At 41.0% G+C, this 17,397-nt stretch overlaps 2 protein-coding genes across 6 annotated transcripts in view; one reads left to right on the plus strand and one right to left on the minus strand.

Moving 5' to 3' along the window:
• The window catches only part of HBP1 (HMG-box transcription factor 1), a 34,217-nt gene extending 18,445 nt beyond the window's left edge, over window positions 1–15,772 (plus strand). For 3 of the 4 annotated variants that reach the window (XM_008150028.3, XM_008150034.3, XM_054726640.1), the window contains exons 7-11: window positions 2,395–2,551; window positions 3,194–3,338; window positions 9,287–9,604; window positions 13,444–13,585; window positions 14,684–15,772. In XM_008150028.3, the coding sequence (XP_008148250.1) occupies window positions 2,395–2,551; window positions 3,194–3,338; window positions 9,287–9,604; window positions 13,444–13,585; window positions 14,684–14,701 (780 nt within the window). In that variant the 3' untranslated portion in view covers window positions 14,702–15,772. Of the gene's footprint in view, window positions 1–2,394; window positions 2,552–3,193; window positions 3,339–9,286; window positions 9,605–13,443; window positions 13,619–14,683 lie in introns of those variants that run through there. The other variant, XM_054726641.1, reaches the window with a different exon arrangement.
• Window positions 15,773–15,943: 171 nt separating this feature from the next.
• COG5 (component of oligomeric golgi complex 5) overlaps window positions 15,944–17,397 on the minus strand; it is a 215,715-nt gene continuing 214,261 nt past the window's right edge. For both annotated transcript variants that reach the window (XM_054726639.1, XM_054726638.1), the window contains one exon: window positions 15,944–16,780. In XM_054726639.1, the coding sequence (XP_054582614.1) occupies window positions 16,666–16,780 (115 nt within the window). In that variant the 3' untranslated portion in view covers window positions 15,944–16,665. The remainder of the gene's footprint in view (window positions 16,781–17,397) is intronic.

Genomic DNA, 17,397 nt, shown 5'->3' on the forward strand with positions numbered 1-17,397 from the left:
TGCCCTCCCCAGGTGGCCTGATCGCCCTTAACCACCTCTGCCTCGGCCCCCACCACCGTGGCTTTGTCCGGAAGGAAGTCAGATGTCCGGATGATGTCCAGTCACCCTGTCTAATTATCATATTACCCTTTTATGAGTATAGATGGTGTTCGGTAATGGTCAAAAGTCAAACCTTTTTTTTTTGCATGTAGATATATGATGTCCCAGCATAATATGTTGAAAAGACATTTTTTTCCTCAATTAAAATTTTTTGTCACCTAGTTGAAAATAAAAAAACACTGGCATTTTCTAAGTTGATAAGCAAAACAATAAGATAAATATTTGTTGACACCTTTGTCTTTGAAACCTTTAATTTCTCCATCTCCACTGTAGGTAGAAAAATTGGGCATGTGAATGAAGTGCTTCTTTAAAATTCCTGTTAGTTATCCCCTGATGATGAGTTTCTTAGAAAATCAGTCCCCACACGGCTGCCTTCAGTTCTCCCTCTTCATTGTAGTGGTTTGTTGTGGTCTGACTTTGGCCTATACCACTCGCCTACGGTTTCAGAGGTTATTAGCTGGATTCTGATTACTAGAGAGGCTTCTGCTTGTTCTGTTTGACATCCCTTCAACATCGGACAGAGTGGATGAGTTCCTAACATTGTTTTGTTTTGTGTGGCACTGCAGTGCCCTGATTTTTGAGTGGTGGTTTGTCTGCCCATAATGTTGAATGTAAGCAAGTTTCTCTTCGCTTTCACTCTCTTAATCAATTCTTCTTTGCTGATAATGTCAGCGTCACCTCCTTGTGGCCTGTGGAAAGCACTGTGGAATTGGAGTAGGAAACCTGGGCTACCTTTCCAGCTCTTCCAGTAACTATTTTTGTGAGTGACCTGGGGCAAATAATTAACCCTAGTAGGCACTGGCTTCCTGATCTGTAAAATGGGACTGGATTCGTTTTAAAGTTTTGTAGCCCCAAGAATTAGAAGATTCTGTAATTCAGTTTTTTGCAAATACATGTCTATAGCCTTTACCTGAATGTTTCCAACTGCATGTTAGACCTATTTGTACATGAATATCAGTCAGTTATTCAAACTTGGCTTATTAGTATAATCAAATCTGGATTCACCTTTTTAAATTCCCATTCCTGGCCTACTTTCAACTCTGTTCTTTTGAAGGTATTGTTATCCCTGATTACCAGATTCAAAACTAGGATGTTGGCTATTCCCTTTCCTCCCTTCATATTTAGTTATCAGTTCTATTTCCTTAAAGATTTTTACAGTCATCCTTCTCTCCCATTCTTTACTTTGTTTTGTTTTTAAATATATTTTTATTGAGTTCAGAGAGGAAAGGAGAGAGAGGTAGAAACATCAATGATGAGAGAATCATTGATCAGCTGCCTCCTGCACATCCTCTCCCCCTCCACCCTCCCACCCCCAACTGTGGATTGAGCCTGCAACTCAGGCATGTGCCCTTGACTGGAATCGAACCTGGGACCCTTCAGTCTGTAGGTCCACACTCTATCCACAGAGCCAAACCAGCTGGGCCCCATTCTTTACTTTGTTCATGCACTAGATGTAATAATAATTGGATATTATAGCTAGGTGTTGGCATGTCTTTCTCGTTTTTCTGTGAATTTAAGGGTAGGGATTGTGTGTTGTTGATTATCTTTTCAGAGTCTAGTACGTGGCATGTCCTAAATGCTTAATAAATATTTGTTGAATTTAAATTTAGCCTGGTTCTACCACTACTGTACTTGTCAATTCAAGACTGATGGGCTTCTCTCATTATATTTTGAAATAAATTGAATATTAGAGGTAACTTTTATTCTGAAGTCATTTATCATCTTAAAATGAACAATCATATTAATAAAAATACTTTTATTGACTTCCCAATACCCTCACAAAGGAAAATTGGCGCACTTTGCCTGTCTCTAAGGCTCTTTACTTACTAACTGGTGTGGCTCCTCCTTTTCAGTACTTGTCCCAACTTTGAATTCATCTTGTATTTTTAGAAAATACTCAGCACTACCCAAAGCAGTTGTTTATTATAACTATTCCTGGTGTAAGGCATGTTCTTCTACCTTTCTAAATTTCATTCTTGTTTTAAATCCCAGTTCAAAGGGGAATCGAAAGCCTCCCTGATACACCTCCCTCTCTCTCTCTCTCTCTCTCTCTCGGATTTAATTAAATTGTATTAGCATTATTTATACTTGAACTAAAATGTTTATTCCACTCTGCCTTATGTTGTAGTGATTTATATATGTGCCTTTGTTCACTACTGGGTCAAAAGCTCCATAAAGACAGGGATCCTTTTTGTTTATTTTTACCTTTTCTACAAAATCTTAACTGTAGTAGGAACTTCACTATGTGTTAAATTGAATGTTGCCAATTCATTTAATATATGCATGTATTTTCAGGGCTATGGTTCCGATGGTCTAAAGCTGTTATCACATGAAGAAAGTGTATCATTTGGCGAGTCTGTACTGAAGTTAACTTTTGATCCTGGTACAGTAGAAGATGGTTTACTAACTGTAGAGTGTAAGCTGGACCACCCTTTCTATGTTAAAAATAAAGGTAGGGCTTCAATTTGAATTTGTAGTAACTTTTAAAAGAAATCTTAAATGTATAATATGTCTTGTGGCATAATTCTTTGGTGGTTAAGAAAAAGAATTTGAAGGGAAAATTCCAAACTAAATAAAACTATCTTAGGAAATGCCTTATGATGCTTAAATGTCTTAGTGGTAGTCACTGAGCTCTACTTCCTGTGGCTATCAAAAACTTCAATTCATGTAGCATGAATATCTTGGTATATAGTGTGGAGTATGGAGTATTTTAGTAATTGCATTTTGGTTTAGGATTACTAATCCTAGTAATACGCTGTATACCCAAAGCACTTCAGAGCCTTACTGCAATACCACCATGTTACACATAATGCTTCAAGAGTATTTCATAGTCTCACTTATCTTCATTTATGCTGATTGATAGAACCTATTAATAAAATGCTAAATTAAACTACATTTTGGAGTGTTAGTGCATTGCTTAAAGTAAATACTTGTAGTTGACTTTATGGCAAATATAAATTACTTGTATTTGAAAAATCTCGACTTAAATTTTTAAGACTCAGAAATGATATGTCTCTCTTATAATAAATAATTTGGGTGCTTTCTGTCAATCAATCCCCATCCTTGATGCAACTATTGTTTGATTTAACTTTAGGTTGGTCATCGTTTTATCCAAGTTTGACTGTGGTACAGCATGGCATTCCATGTTGTGAAATTCATATTGGTGATGTATGTCTACCTCCTGGACACCCCGATGCCATTAATTTTGATGATTCAGGTGTTTTTGATACATTTAAAAGGTAATACTGCACTAATTATCTTTTTTTCTGTTAAAAGTTTACCCTAAACCTCCCTAATGATTGCTAAGTCAAATATTTAAGAGGTTAAATCTTTAAAACTTTCAGAATTTTAAAAGAACTTTTAAAAGGACAATTGTCCAACCTCCCAGGAGGTATCCAGAGAAAGTTTGTATGTAGATAGATATCTGGGATTTTAAGACTCATTCTTTCTTTAACCTAATTATCAAATCTAGAGGTTTTAGGTAGAGAATTCTCAAGAGTTCCTGCCTGCTATCTTACAGATTTTATTTCACTCAATTTAATGTAATAATAAAATATAAGGTAAATATATTTGTTTATCAAAAGAATAAGGAAGCCCTAGCTTATTTGGCTTCAGTGGATCGAGCATTGGCCTGCAAACTGAAAGGTCCTGGGTTCGATTCTGGTCAAGGGCATATGCCCAGGTTGCAGGCTCGATCCCCAGTGTGGGGTGTACAGGAGGCGGCTGATCAATGATTCTCTTTCATCATTAATGTTTCTCTCCCTCTCCTTTTCCTCTCTGAAATCAATAAAATATACTTAAAAGGAAAAAAAAAGAATTAGTAAGACTATTTTAAAAAGCACAGGCCATATGCTCAATAACATCTGTAAGATTGGAGTCTAAATGCCATTTGATTACATCCTCATCTACACCCTTTGAAAAACTAAAAAATGAGACAGTACTTTAAGGTCTGATACTCTTAATTTTTAACATGTAGATTAGTGATAACTCTTACGTTTTGGTGAGAGTGTAAGTAAAATTTTGGAAGATAATTTGGCTTTGTTTTATAACACCGAATATCAGTAATCCCATTCCTCTGTAGAGGAATAAACTAGAGAAATAAACTCTTGTAGACATGTGCTATAGGAGATGTATAAATAAGTTCATAGCTGTATTACTCATGATAGCAAAACTTGGAAACAATATCACTATTGGCTGGGGAGTAAATATATAAATTGTGATATAATCGTACAACGGAATTCTATGTCAGTGGAATATTAATGAACCTTAGCTATACATTTTAAAACCTGGATCAGTTTTAGAAATAATATTAAGTAAAAATTAGTCTCAGAAATATACAGTATGGATCTATTGTTTTATGGAATCAGATGTTCTTTGAAAATATATATAGCCCTAACCAGTTTTCTCAGTGGTTAGAGCATCTGCCCTCGAATTGAGGGGTCACAGGCTCGATTTCAGTCAAGGGCATGTTACCCCGGCAGGCTTGATCCCCGGCCTGGGTCCGGGTGCATGTGGGAGGCAACCAATTGATGTGTCTCTCTCACATGGATGTTTCTCTTTATCTCTCCCCCTCCCTTCCATTCTCCGTAAAAATCAGTGCGGGGGTGGGGGGGAAGAAAGAAGAAAATACATGCAGTAAAATTATAAATGTAATTACGTTTGTATTATACTAGAGGCCTGGTGCACTGGGGGAGGGGATGGTTCCCTCAGTCCAGCCTGCGCCCTCTCGCAGTCCGGGACCCCTTGCTCCTTACTGCTCGCCAGCTGTGAACCTGGCTTCAGGAGTGCACTGACCATCAGGGGACAGCTCCTGCATTGAGCATCTAGCCCCTGGTGGTCAGTGCGCATCATAGCGGCCGGTTGTTCTGGTCGTTCTGCCATAACAGTCACTTAGGCTTTTATTATATAGACTAGAGGTCCAGTGCATGAAATTCGTGTACTCGGGGGGAGGTCCCTCAGCCTGACCTGTGCCCTCTCACCCTTGGGTAGTGTGACTAAGCCGGCAGGGGGACATCCTTAGCACTGCCGTGGAGGGAGGAGAGGCTCCCCACCACCACCGCTGCGCTTGCCAGTGAGCCCAGCTTCTGGTTGAGCACCTGCCCCCTGGTGGTCAGTGCACGTCATAGTGACCAGTTGTTCCACCATTCGGTCGATTTGCATATTATCTATCCTTTTATTACATAGGAGGATAATATTTATATAGTATATGTAATACATATACAATTATGCTGGAGGTTTTCAAGACCACCCCTGGGTTTGATGAGTCACTAGGACTCACAGGATTCAGCATATAGTCATATGGCTCTGATTTCTTACAGTGAAAGGATACAAAGCAAAACTGGGGGAAAATGAAAGGCATGGGGTGAAATCTGGGAGAAGCCGGGCTCCCAGGAGTCCTTCCCCAGTGGACTCATACAAGACATGCTTATTTCTTGTCAGCAGTGAGTTGTGACATGCATGAAATGTTATCTGTCAGGGAATCTTGTTAGACACTCAGCAGGGTTTTTTGTTTGTTTGTTTTTTTTTTCCATTGATTTTAGAGAGAGTAGAAGGGGGAGAGGGGAGAGAGAGAAACAGAAACATTGATGTGAGATGTGAGAGACATTGATTGGTTGCCTCCCGCCTGTGCCCCAACGAGGCCAGAGAGCGAACCTTTAAACCAGGTATGTGCCCCGACTGGAAATTGAACCCTCAACCCTTCAGAGCATGGACCAACACTCTAACCCAGTGGTTGGCAAACTGCGGCTCTGTTGACTAATGAGTTTGCCGACCACTGCGTAAGGCATTACCCTTACCCAGAAGTTTTGACTTCAGTTTTAAAGACATTAGTACATTATTAAAATGTCTTTTAAGTGTTTTTCCCTAAGGCAGTGGTCAGCAAACTCATTAGTCAACAGAGTGGCAAACCGCGGCTCACGAGCTGCATGTGGCTCGCAAGCCTCAGTTTGCTGACCACTGCTCTAACCATTTAGCAACACTGACCTCGGCATCAGGTATTTGTTGTTGTTGTTTTTTCAGAGAGGAAGGAAGAGGGAGAGAAAAAGAGAAACATCAGTCATGAGAGAATCATTGATTGACTGCCTCCTGCATGCTCCACACTGGGCATGAGGCATGTGCCCTTGAATCAAACCCAGGACCCTTCAGTCCGCAGGCCAACACTCTATCCACTGAGCCAAACCAGCTAGGGCTATTTGGGAGCTGATAATGTAGGCCGCCTCAGGATGGTACATACCACAGTTTCAAACTTCCAAAAGGGAAGCAGGTTTTTGGGGTGAACCATATTGTTTGTGCACACAGTTTAGACACAGTGAGCCACTCCTCTCAGTTGTGGGAATGATGGGAACCTTCCCGAAATCCAGGTTAATCAAGGGCCAACCTTCTAAGTAAATCTTTGAAAGGATAGCAATTAGGCCTGCTATTTTAAGTCTTTCTGCAAAACAAAATATTATGTATTATTATATAATATTATCTATAATAATAAAAGTGTAATATGCTAATTAGACCAGACAGCCGAACGACCTTCTGAACGAAGCCGCGGTTGGGGAGGCTGAGGCAGAGGCGGTTAGGGGCGATCAGGCAGGCAAGCAGAGTGGTTAGGGGCGATCAGGCAGGCAGGCAAGCGGTTAGGGGCGATCAGGCAGGCAGGCAAGCCGTTAGGAGCCAGCGGTCCTGGATTGCAAGAGGGATGTCTGACAGACAGTTTAGGCCTGATCCCGCAGGGATAACTGGGATTAGGCCTAAATCGACAGTTGGACATCCCTGAGGGGTCCCAGATTGTGAGAGGGTGCAGGCCAGGCTGAGGGACCACCCCCTGCACCCCGTGCAGGAATTTAGTGCACTGGGCCTCTAGTATGTGTGTGTATATATATATATATATATATATATATAAAATTATTATCTACACTTTAATAAAAGAGGAAGATGCAAATTGACCATACCTTCACAATGCCCACCAGCCAATCAAGTGAGTATGCAAATTAACCCAACAAAGATGGCAGGTTAATTTGCATACATAGGCTCCCAGCGGCCAGGGCGGGGCGGGATGCAGGCATTCTGCACCACCCCAGCAGCTCCAGGCCTCTGGGCAGCGTGGGAAGGCGGAAAGGCAGCTCCAGCTAGAGCGAAGGCGGTGCTGGCAGCCAGGGGAAGGAAGGCCCATTCTTGCACAAATCTTTGTGCATCGGGCCTCTAGTATATAATAAATTAACATTAACATAATTACTGCTGTTTTAGTATTTTTTGTTCATATAAATGAGTAATGCACTATTTTTACAATCAAGTTATCAAAAAGGGAATGATAATCCATGGTTTTATCTCTGGATGGTGGCAGATATGGAACTTGGGTGATATTAGAAATATTTTCTTAATTCGTTTTGCATTATTTTTATGCTTCATAACATATATCAAATATTGCATAGTGCAAGACTTCATTTTTTTAAGCAAAAAGGGACATTTGGCTACCTAATTTGTTTTTCCAGGATGGCAAGTTTTTTTTTTGTTTTTTTTAATATATTTTATTGATTTTTTTACAGAGAGGAAGGGGGAAGGATAGAGAGTTAGAAACATTGATGAGAGAGAAACATCAATCAGCTGCCTCCTGCACACCTCCTACTGGGTTTGTGCCTGCAACTAAGGTACATTCCCTTGACCAGAATCGAACCTGGGACCTTCCAGTCTGCAGGCTGACGCTCTGTCCACTGAGCCAAACCAGTTAGGGCAGGATGGCAAGTTCTTACCGCTGGGTCCCACCGTGTAGCAGTCACACATTAGTTTTATTTTCTCTGGAGTGACAGCAACACCCGTTTCCTCCTCCCTATAAGGCAGTTTGATCTAGGAGAAACCATGAAAAAGTTGAGAACTATGAACCTGACTATATTTTCACTGTGGATTGGATTGACTTTTGGTGGGCGGGTTTGGGAGTGGGTGTTAAAGGAGATGTTGCCTGGTACAAGGAAGGCCAGAAGGGAAAGAAAGGCAGAAATAAGAAACGGTCTGCGAGGAAACCAGGAACCCCAGAATCAATTTCCAGGTCCCACTTGGAGACTTGGGGCAAGTCCGGAGTCATGCTCTTCAGGGAAGGCATTTGAGTAGATTCTAGCTTAGTAAGGAACAGAAGTCAGCAAGAAGTTGGTAAGTTCTTAAACACAATTGTGTGAAAGGAAGTTTTTAAGTGAGAGCATGATTTGAAGAAGCCCATTCGAGACATTGAGAATTGAGGCCAGTCTCCTAGGCATCAGGCAGGTTTAAAACAATTACTCTGTGAAGTTGACATTTCTGCTCAAGTAATATGACTAAACGAGCACCATGCATATGTTAGCTTATTTAATTTTCACTATCCCGTTAGTAGATTATATTCTCATTTTACAGAGGGAACTAAAGCTGAGAGAGGGAAAAAGAATATTCCCCTAAGATAGCCAGTTAGTATCAGAACTAGGATTCAAGCCAGTAACTTATAAAGATTCCAGGTTTAGTATGCAATAATAGATGCCTCCATTGAGTACCTATTAAATTATTAGAATATGTTATAATATAGAGTGGCTTTTGGGGAAGATTGATGTATGACTAAACAAATGACACAGATTACTATGCATTTTAAAGTTCTTTTAGCTGCATTTAACTGTAGTCTTTAGACCTTGTATATGCTTTCCACTCTGTTAATTTTCTAATTTTAGGCTTCTGTAGGCCAAGAAATTAGATTATAAAATTTGTCAAAAAGTGAATTCTAGCCCGGCTGGTGTGCTCAGTGGTTGAGCATCTTATCCATGAACCAAAAGGTCACCAGTTTGATTCCCGGTCAGGACACATACCTGTTTACCTGTTTTTTGTGCTCGATCCCTATTAGGGGGCCTGCAGATCCCTATTAGGGGGCCTGCAGGAGGCAGTTCATTGATGTTTCTACCTCTCTATCCCTCTCCCTTCATCTCTCTCTCTCAAAAAAAGAAATAAAAAAAATACTGTTTTTAAAAAATGGATCTAAAGTAAGAATAAATGGGTGTCTGGGATCTGAAAGAGAGACTAGCTATGAATAAAGTATGTGGAGTCAGTGTATACATCAGTTTTCATTTTATAAGTAACTACCAATGGTGAAGTTGTTAGTGCTGGTGACATACGGGGAAATACATTGAAATTCCCAATTAGATGCTAAAGGTTTTTAAGTCGAATTAAAACCATTGTTTTATTTTTTTAGCTATGACTTCACACCTATGGATTCTTCTGCAGTCTATGTGCTAAGTAGTATGGCTCGTCAGCGTCGTGCATCTCTGTCATGTGGAGGACCTGGAGGTCAAGACTTTGCAAGATCTGGATTCAGTAAAAACTGTGGCTCACCTGGATCATCACAGCTCTCTTCCAGTTCTTTGTATGCTAAAGCTGTCAAAAATCACAGCTCAGGGACTGTGAGTGCCACTTCTCCTAACAAGTGCAAAAGACCAATGAATGCCTTCATGCTTTTTGCCAAAAAATACAGAGTTGAATATACTCAGATGTATCCAGGGAAAGATAACAGGTAAACATAGTGATTATTCTAATAATTGGATAACACTTCAATGTAGTTCACAGGAACTAGTGCAGTTAAACTTATTCTTCAATAGCTTTTATTATTGAATTCTTTGTTTTCTTAGGTTGACTTCAAAGTAAAAGTTTTAAGTGGAATTTTTAGGGTTATAATCCTATATAATAAAAGGCTAATATACAAATTGTCCCCTTGCCTGGGAGTTCGACCAGGAGTTTGACCAGGAGGTGGGGCCAGCTGGCCAACTGCCAGTGGCCCCTCCCCTGGGGCCGGCCCCACTCCCAATTGCCCCCCCACACTGATCGGGTGTGGGGCTGGTCTGCCAACTGCCTGCAGACCCTCCCCCTGGCTGGCCCAGCCCTATTGGCCCCAACCAGGGTGGGCCGGCTGGACCCCACCCGTGCACAAATTCGTGCACTGGGCCTCTAGTTATTTTATTATAGCTAGGCATTATAAATTTTATACATAATGCCTAGGTATTAGGCACTGAGTGGTGAGGACCTGCTTTCTAAAGTAGTAGTAAATATCATTCACCTGTTAAAGGACTGAGGTTTAACAACTGACAATTCCGTCCTTATTGAAAAACTTTGTAGAAATGACTGGCACTTTCTTGCATCAGATCTTTTTATTTAACAATTGTGTCAGAGTATGGAATGTGCAGGAATTGGCAATGATTTGTCAAAACTAAACCTAAAAGTATCCTCAGTAGAGCTCTGGAATAAAAATTAATTCTTGTCCTTCCTATTCTGTTTGCTATACACTTACCTCATCTCTTAGAATCCTCTCCAGCTCACTCCCTCTCAAACCGTCCAAGTTCTGCATGGGTGAAAATATCTTCTTCCATCTTCCTAGTTTCCTGACAATCAAAAACTACCATTTCCTTTACCCATGATATCATGAGAAGTCAAATGATTATCCACATCAAATAATCAGGGTTGAATGTTTCATAAGCTAGAGGCCTGGTGCATGACATCTGTGCACTTGCGGGGAGGGGATGTCTCTCAGCCCGGCCTGCACCCTCTTGCAGTGCAGGACCCCTCGGGGGATGTCCGCCGAGGGGTCCTTAGCGCTGCTGTGGAGGCGGGAGAGGCTCCTGCCGCTGCGCTCCCCAGCCATGAGCCCGGCTTTTGGCTGAGCGGTGCTCCCCCTGTGGGAGTGCACTGACCACCAGGGGACAGCTCCTGCATTGAGCGTCTGCCCCCTGGTGGTCAGTGTGCATCATAGCGACCTGTTATTCTGCCTTTCGGTCTATTTGCATATTAGCCTTTTATTATATGGGATTTGAGATGTAATTGATATCTATATATATATAAAAAGCCCAACAACTGGAACAGTAGAACGAGCGGTGGCTATGACGCGCACTGTGGCAGCCAACTAACCTGATCACCCAGATGGGCCCCCAACACCCCAATTGGAGGCAGGGCCTGCTGGCCAACCACCCGCGGCCCCTCCCCCCCCCCCCCACCCCACCAGCCTGGCCCAATGGGCCTCCATCCAGGTGGGCCAGCTGGACCCCACCCGTGCACAAATTCGTGCACCAGGCCTCTAATAGCATTATATTAGTTTGAGGTGTATAAATGATTCAATATATATATATATATATAGCCAGAGACCAATGGCCATAAGGACCATAATGACTGGTTGCTATGACGTCCACTGTGGCCAGCAAACCAGCCCGATCAGGAGGGTGGGGCCGGCCGGCCAACTTTCGCGGCCCCTCCCCCTTGCCAGCCTGCCCCTAATTGGACTTTCCCACCCCAATCAAGAGCTGGCCGCCGGCCAAACACACCCTCCCTTCACCCCCACTAGCCCTGCCCCTGATCAGCCTGCCCCACCACAATAGGCCCACAGCCCCTCCCTCCTGGCCGGCCTGCCCCTGATCGCACACCCCTCCCACTCCATAGGGGGTGGGGCTGGGCTGCCAACCTCCTGCAGATCGGTCCCCCGACCCCATCAGGGGCAGGGCCAGCTGGCCAACAGCCCATGGGCCCTCTCCCAGGCTGCTGGCCCCCGAATGGCACCCTCCATCCCCCAGCTGGCCCACCGCCCCTCCCCATATCCGGCCCTGCCCCAATCACCCCCCAACCCCAATTGGGGGTGGGGCCCACCGGCCAATCACCTGCAGTCCCTTCCCCCAGCCAGCCCAGCCCTGATTGGCCACAATTGGGGCGGGCCGGCAGGCCAACCTTACACCATCTCCTCCCAACAGGCCCAGCCCCGATCCACCCGGACCCCACCTGTGCACAAATTTGTGCACTGGGCCTCTAATATATATATAAAAGCCTAAGTGACTTATGACCGGTTGCTATGACGTGCACTGACCACCAGGAGGCAGACACTTGATGCAGGAACTGCCCCCTGGTGGTCAGTGCACTCCCACAGCCAACCTCCTGTGGCTGGCCAACCTCCTGTGGTCCCTCCCCCCGGCATGAATTCATGCACCGGGCCTCTAATATTTGTATATCTTGCAAAATGATCACTACAATAAATCTAGTAAACATCCATCACCACACTAATTTTTTTTCCTTGTAATGAGGATTTTTAAGATCCACTCTCTTAGCAACTTTCAAATAAGCAATACAGTACAGTAAGTCACTCTGTTGTACATTGCATCCCCAGGACTTTGTAACTATGGAAGTTTGTACCCTTGGACCATCTTTACCTATTTTGTCCCTGAATCTAGTAACCACCAATCTGTTTTCATGAACTTAATTTTAAAAGAGAACCTTCCTACATCAAATGCATTTCTGATTTAAGAATTGATACATATTTGAATATTTCTTATTGGTTTAACTGTTAAATGTATCAACCATTATGTGGTACCTTTAACCTAGAGACTATAAAAACTGGCTTTTATTTTAATAAAGGGGGATGCAGCAGTGTTTGATTGGATTAAAGTTTTTGCTGCACATTTACTTTTTTTAGCAGTGTTTCTATAGTTACTGTTTCTCTAAAGTTCAGATGTGGATCTCTAGCTTCCCTGTCAATTAATGTAGAATCATTTGTATATACTTCCTGCAGTCATTCCAGGACTTTGTTTTCTATGAGTGTCATGAAATTTATAGTTCAAAGCTCTTCATAAAAGGAAAATGGTTTATGTCTACTCCTGAATGAGACTATTTTAGTAGGTTTGGGAGCAGATTAACAAATACAGATTCTAGCTTTAAATTTCTATCATAATGTCTTACCAGTTTGACTTCTTTCCCCTTGGAGTTTATCCAGTTTTCTCAAGTGATAAATACAAATATTGCCTAAGGTTTATTTGGTCTTGTCTAAGAAGGTAAACAGTAATGTGTACATAGTTACTGCCACATTTTCACTGTGGTTGCATGAATGAAAAAGACTTTTGTTTTAATCATCATCATTTGACAGGTTATGGGCACAAAGTAAGAATAGCTTTTAATATAAGATGAATAATTTATGCTGCTGATACTGAATACTGTCTGCCTTGATATCCTAAACATCTTTTAAAAACCAGTGTACCAGGATAGATCCAACAGTAATTTAAACCATTTCTGTGAAATATTTAACTTTTTTCTTTAAATCTGAGCTTGGTAGAACATCCATTTTTTAAGCCATTTTACATGTCCTTTGACAATTGGAAATGTTGGCACTATTCCAGGAGGCTTTAATTGCCAAGATTATGATGAACGGACCATATAACTTGAGATTTTACTGGAAATGACTACTGTAGTTTTGACCTTTTCCCTCCTCTGTGTTGGATGATTTTTGTCTTCTTTTCTTTTTTCTTTATATTTCTTCCTGAAGTAGCAGCACTTGAGTTTTGTGAAAAATTCTTATCTTCAGCATGGTGTAAATATTTATTTTTACAGAGCCATAAGTGTGATCCTTGGTGACAGGTGGAAGAAAATGAAGAATGAAGAGAGAAGGATGTATACGTTAGAAGCAAAGGCTTTGGCTGAAGAACAAAAACGTTTAAATCCTGACTGTTGGAAAAGGAAAAGAACCAATTCAGTATGTTTCAACAAGTAGTTGCTTAACATTATCTTCACTCTTCCCCCAGAATTGTTCTGGCATGTTGGAGCAGTTGTTATAACCTTTAAAAGGTGTTGGTGCTGTTTCTCAGCCTTTTTGTACTTCAAAACCTAGTAATATTTTTATACCATCCTATCAGGCAGCCTGCCTTTTCATCACTCAGTGCCACTTACTCTTTGAGCATGGAAGGTAGAAATGTCAGACATGCTTAAGAAGAATGCTTGTCCGGAAATGTTGAGGTATAAAAATAATTTTGGAATGTAGTATTTATTTCTAGTTGGGTTGAAAAATGGGTGTTAATTAACTCAGTGTCATTAGTAGGATTTTTTTCTAAGTTGGAGATGGTATGTCTCAACAGCCTTTTGTTTTTCTTAATTGGTGAGTGATAGAGGTGTTGGAGGTGTAGGGTACATTACCCAACCTTCATGGGACTTCTGACATATGTATATAATTTCTAGATTAAAAACCCCAGGAAAGAAGAAATAAAAAAACCTGGAAAGAGTGGTAAAAAGTTTGCATTATAATAATGCTACCTTGATAGACCTGATTCTTAGAACTTTTCCATTACTAGACTGGCATCTTTTAAGTGTTTTAGATTAATTACAAGAAAATGTAACATGATAGAACAGAACAAGTTCAATTTGAAATACCTAAAAACGAAGGGAAGACATCAGTTTGCAACAGGAGGGCTATGTTTCTGTCTGTTTCTTTACAGTAGCTTACAGTTCACAGATGTTGAAAGTTTTCAAGAATTTATCTTAAGGAAGTAGTGATCAGATTCCAATATTAAAGGGTAGCTGAACTGGATTTTTGAAGTTCTTGATTTCCTTAGAACTCCATGCAGGGTGTAGGGCTCTACCTACATCCCTTTTTCTGCACATCCTAGTTCATTTCTCTCTTCATTTTCATAAATTTTTTGATGCTTGAGCAATCAGATATTAGTGAACTAACTTAAAATGCCCACCTCTGAGAAAGTGATTTTTAAAAAGTAAGCTTATAAACATTATTCATCTTAGCTTTCATTTGTAGAATTACTGATTTGTAAACATTCACGGAATTTTCATTTTATCTCCACAGGGCTCACAGCAACATTAAACCAGGATGCTTATATTAAGTCTGCATTTGCATAAACATAGACTGTTGATGGGAAGACTTAAGAGGACGTGGTCTCACCATTTGTCCGGAATTCGTGTGACCATAAGATACTGATAGCATTGGTCTTGAAATGATTTAATAATAAGAGTGAGGATTTGCTTTCTCCATTAGAGCATTAAGTAAGCTAAAACTATCAACATTGTAAACCAAATTGCCTTATTTTTCTTCCAAATTTCACATGTCTATCAGGTAATATAGGCTTGAAAATTTAAATCCTGTGGTGCTAAAGTACAGTAGAAAGAGGAGAAGTGTATACATGTTTTATTTTAAATTGTACAAAAGGGGAATTTAAAAATATGTAACTGCTGTTTATACATTGGCTCCTTACTGCTTATTAATCTGTATTGTATACATAATGGAATGAAACAGAAGCTGGGAGTTGGCCTTTCTGAGCAACCACCACGTGGCTCAGCATCTGTGCCAAACACAGGAGCCCCTCCTCTGGCCAGTGCCAAGAGGCTAGCAGAACGTGTGGCAGGCAGGCGGCTGGTGTCAGCCTCCCAGCGAAGGGCCACCTGCTGCAGTTACCCGAGCATGCTGAGTGTCTGCACCAGGTGGCAGCACCCATCCATTCTTTCCAGTGGAGACCTAGCCCAGGCCAAGGTGAAGTTAATAGCATTGAGATATAGTCACTGTAATGGTGCTATTAACAGTTGATACCATTGTATTTTTAAACTTTGTGTTCTGTATCTCCTCAGCTACATATCTTAAATATGTTATTTTGTCATCATATCTTTATGGTGGGGGCAGACTTTGCACTTACTGCAGTGCAACACTTGCACTTTACTTTCCTCCAACTGTCTGAAATTAGAGCAAATACATTGGCAATACAGCTGCTTTTGCTCTGAGCTACAATCATGGCTTTTCATGTTACTTACCAAGTGGTGTTTCTGGTTAGGAATCACAGCTGTAAAATTGATTTCAGTTCATTACACTTCATGATGTTGCCCCTAAATTTTGCACACTATATTCTTGTATATTATTTCAAATAAAATGAAAAAAAATTGTTTATCTCTGACTTCTGCTGATTGATTTTGACTGAACATTTATGTATGAGATGCCAGACTATCAGGCTCCGGGATGGAAAATAAGTTGATGAGGTTTTAAGCATTAAGTTAAAAGTAAAATGTTAACAGGACAAGGGCAATAGAAAAATAATGACCTAGATTATGTACTATCGGAACCTTTGTAAAACAAAAATTGTTTTTATTTATAACTTGGCATCTCTGTTACAAAGTTTAACAGCTGCAAAAGTCTGCTTTTAATAAAATGACAGTGTAAAGACAGCTTGCTCTAGCTTTATTACAGATACAGTATGACATACAGTATTTAAACATTTAGCTCTACATCTTTGCTTTTAGGATATGCCAGTGGTTCCCAAACTTTATTGCATATTGGAAACACTTGGAAATGTTTTTTAAAAATACTAATACCTGGCTCCTACCCCAAATGTGTTAATATGGGGTACAAATCAATTAATATTAAGCTTTTTAAGAGCTTCCCTCACTGGTTCTAATATGCAGACGTGGAAACCACTGGCTATATACCTAGTGAGGAAGAAAGTAGGTTGGGGGAAGCAGGGTACTTACTGTTTATTACCTGGCCATATACCTTAAAAAGCAGTGGGTGCTCAGTTATGTGATGGGAAAGGAATTTTAGCTAGCTTTGTAGAAAAGTCTGAAAGGAGAGAAAAGAGTTGGAAAATCTTTCTGGAAAATCAGGCCCCTAGTGTTTGAAGGTGATGGTGATTTTTGACATTTTATGCTACTTAATTAGAAGGGCTGAAGAGATCAACAGAAAAAGACCAATAGAGAATACAGAAAAGTTGGTTACATTCTTAAAACAGTGAATACTAGCTGTCTTTGGGTTAGCAACGAATGGAGATTAAGAAATACTTCACATTATTACTGAAGAGCAGACATAGCTTTCTGAAGCAGTTGAACCATTATGGGATACACTGGTGCAAATTCTTTGCCTTCTCTACTTCTTACTGACTGAACATAAGCCTCCAGGGCTCCCCTGAAAACCAAAATGAAAACAATGTCAAAATTATACAAATAAAACAGGTTAGAGGGTGTCAATATACAAAAGAAAGCAGCCCATTTCTGGAATTGCTCTGCCCAGTTCCCTAAGCTGAGTGACCAACAGCCTTCAAACATTCATTGGTAGTGTTACTATGGTTAAGGTGCAAAACGAAACCATTTTTCAGTCTGCATTGTATGTAGTGGTCTAATTGTACAATCGGGCTCTGACCTCTGAGGTGGTTTTCAGTCTCCCTGTACTCTATTTCTCTATTAGACTTCTGAAAAGCCATATGCAGGTTGGGCCTACTGAGAGCTCACACCGTAGGAAGACATGTTCAGGAGGGGGCCCTAGCGTGTGCACTGTATTATTATTAGATGAACCTGCAAGGAAAATTGCTCTTGGGCTCAAACTTTTGAATTCAGTCAAGGGTATGTGGTACCAGCAAGTTTTTTAAGATTATAATGTTCTCATGAATTAGATCAGGGGGTTAGCCAACCACCCACAGGCCAAATCCCGTTCTATGCATGTTCACTTATGTATTGTCTGTGGTAGCTTTGACACTACACTGAGTAGGCAGAGGCCATATGGCCTGCAAAGCCTAAAATATTTAG

The sequence above is a fragment of the Eptesicus fuscus genome, chromosome 14 (genome assembly GCF_027574615.1).
Source record: "Eptesicus fuscus isolate TK198812 chromosome 14, DD_ASM_mEF_20220401, whole genome shotgun sequence".
Classification (NCBI taxonomy): domain Eukaryota; kingdom Metazoa; phylum Chordata; class Mammalia; order Chiroptera; family Vespertilionidae; genus Eptesicus; species Eptesicus fuscus.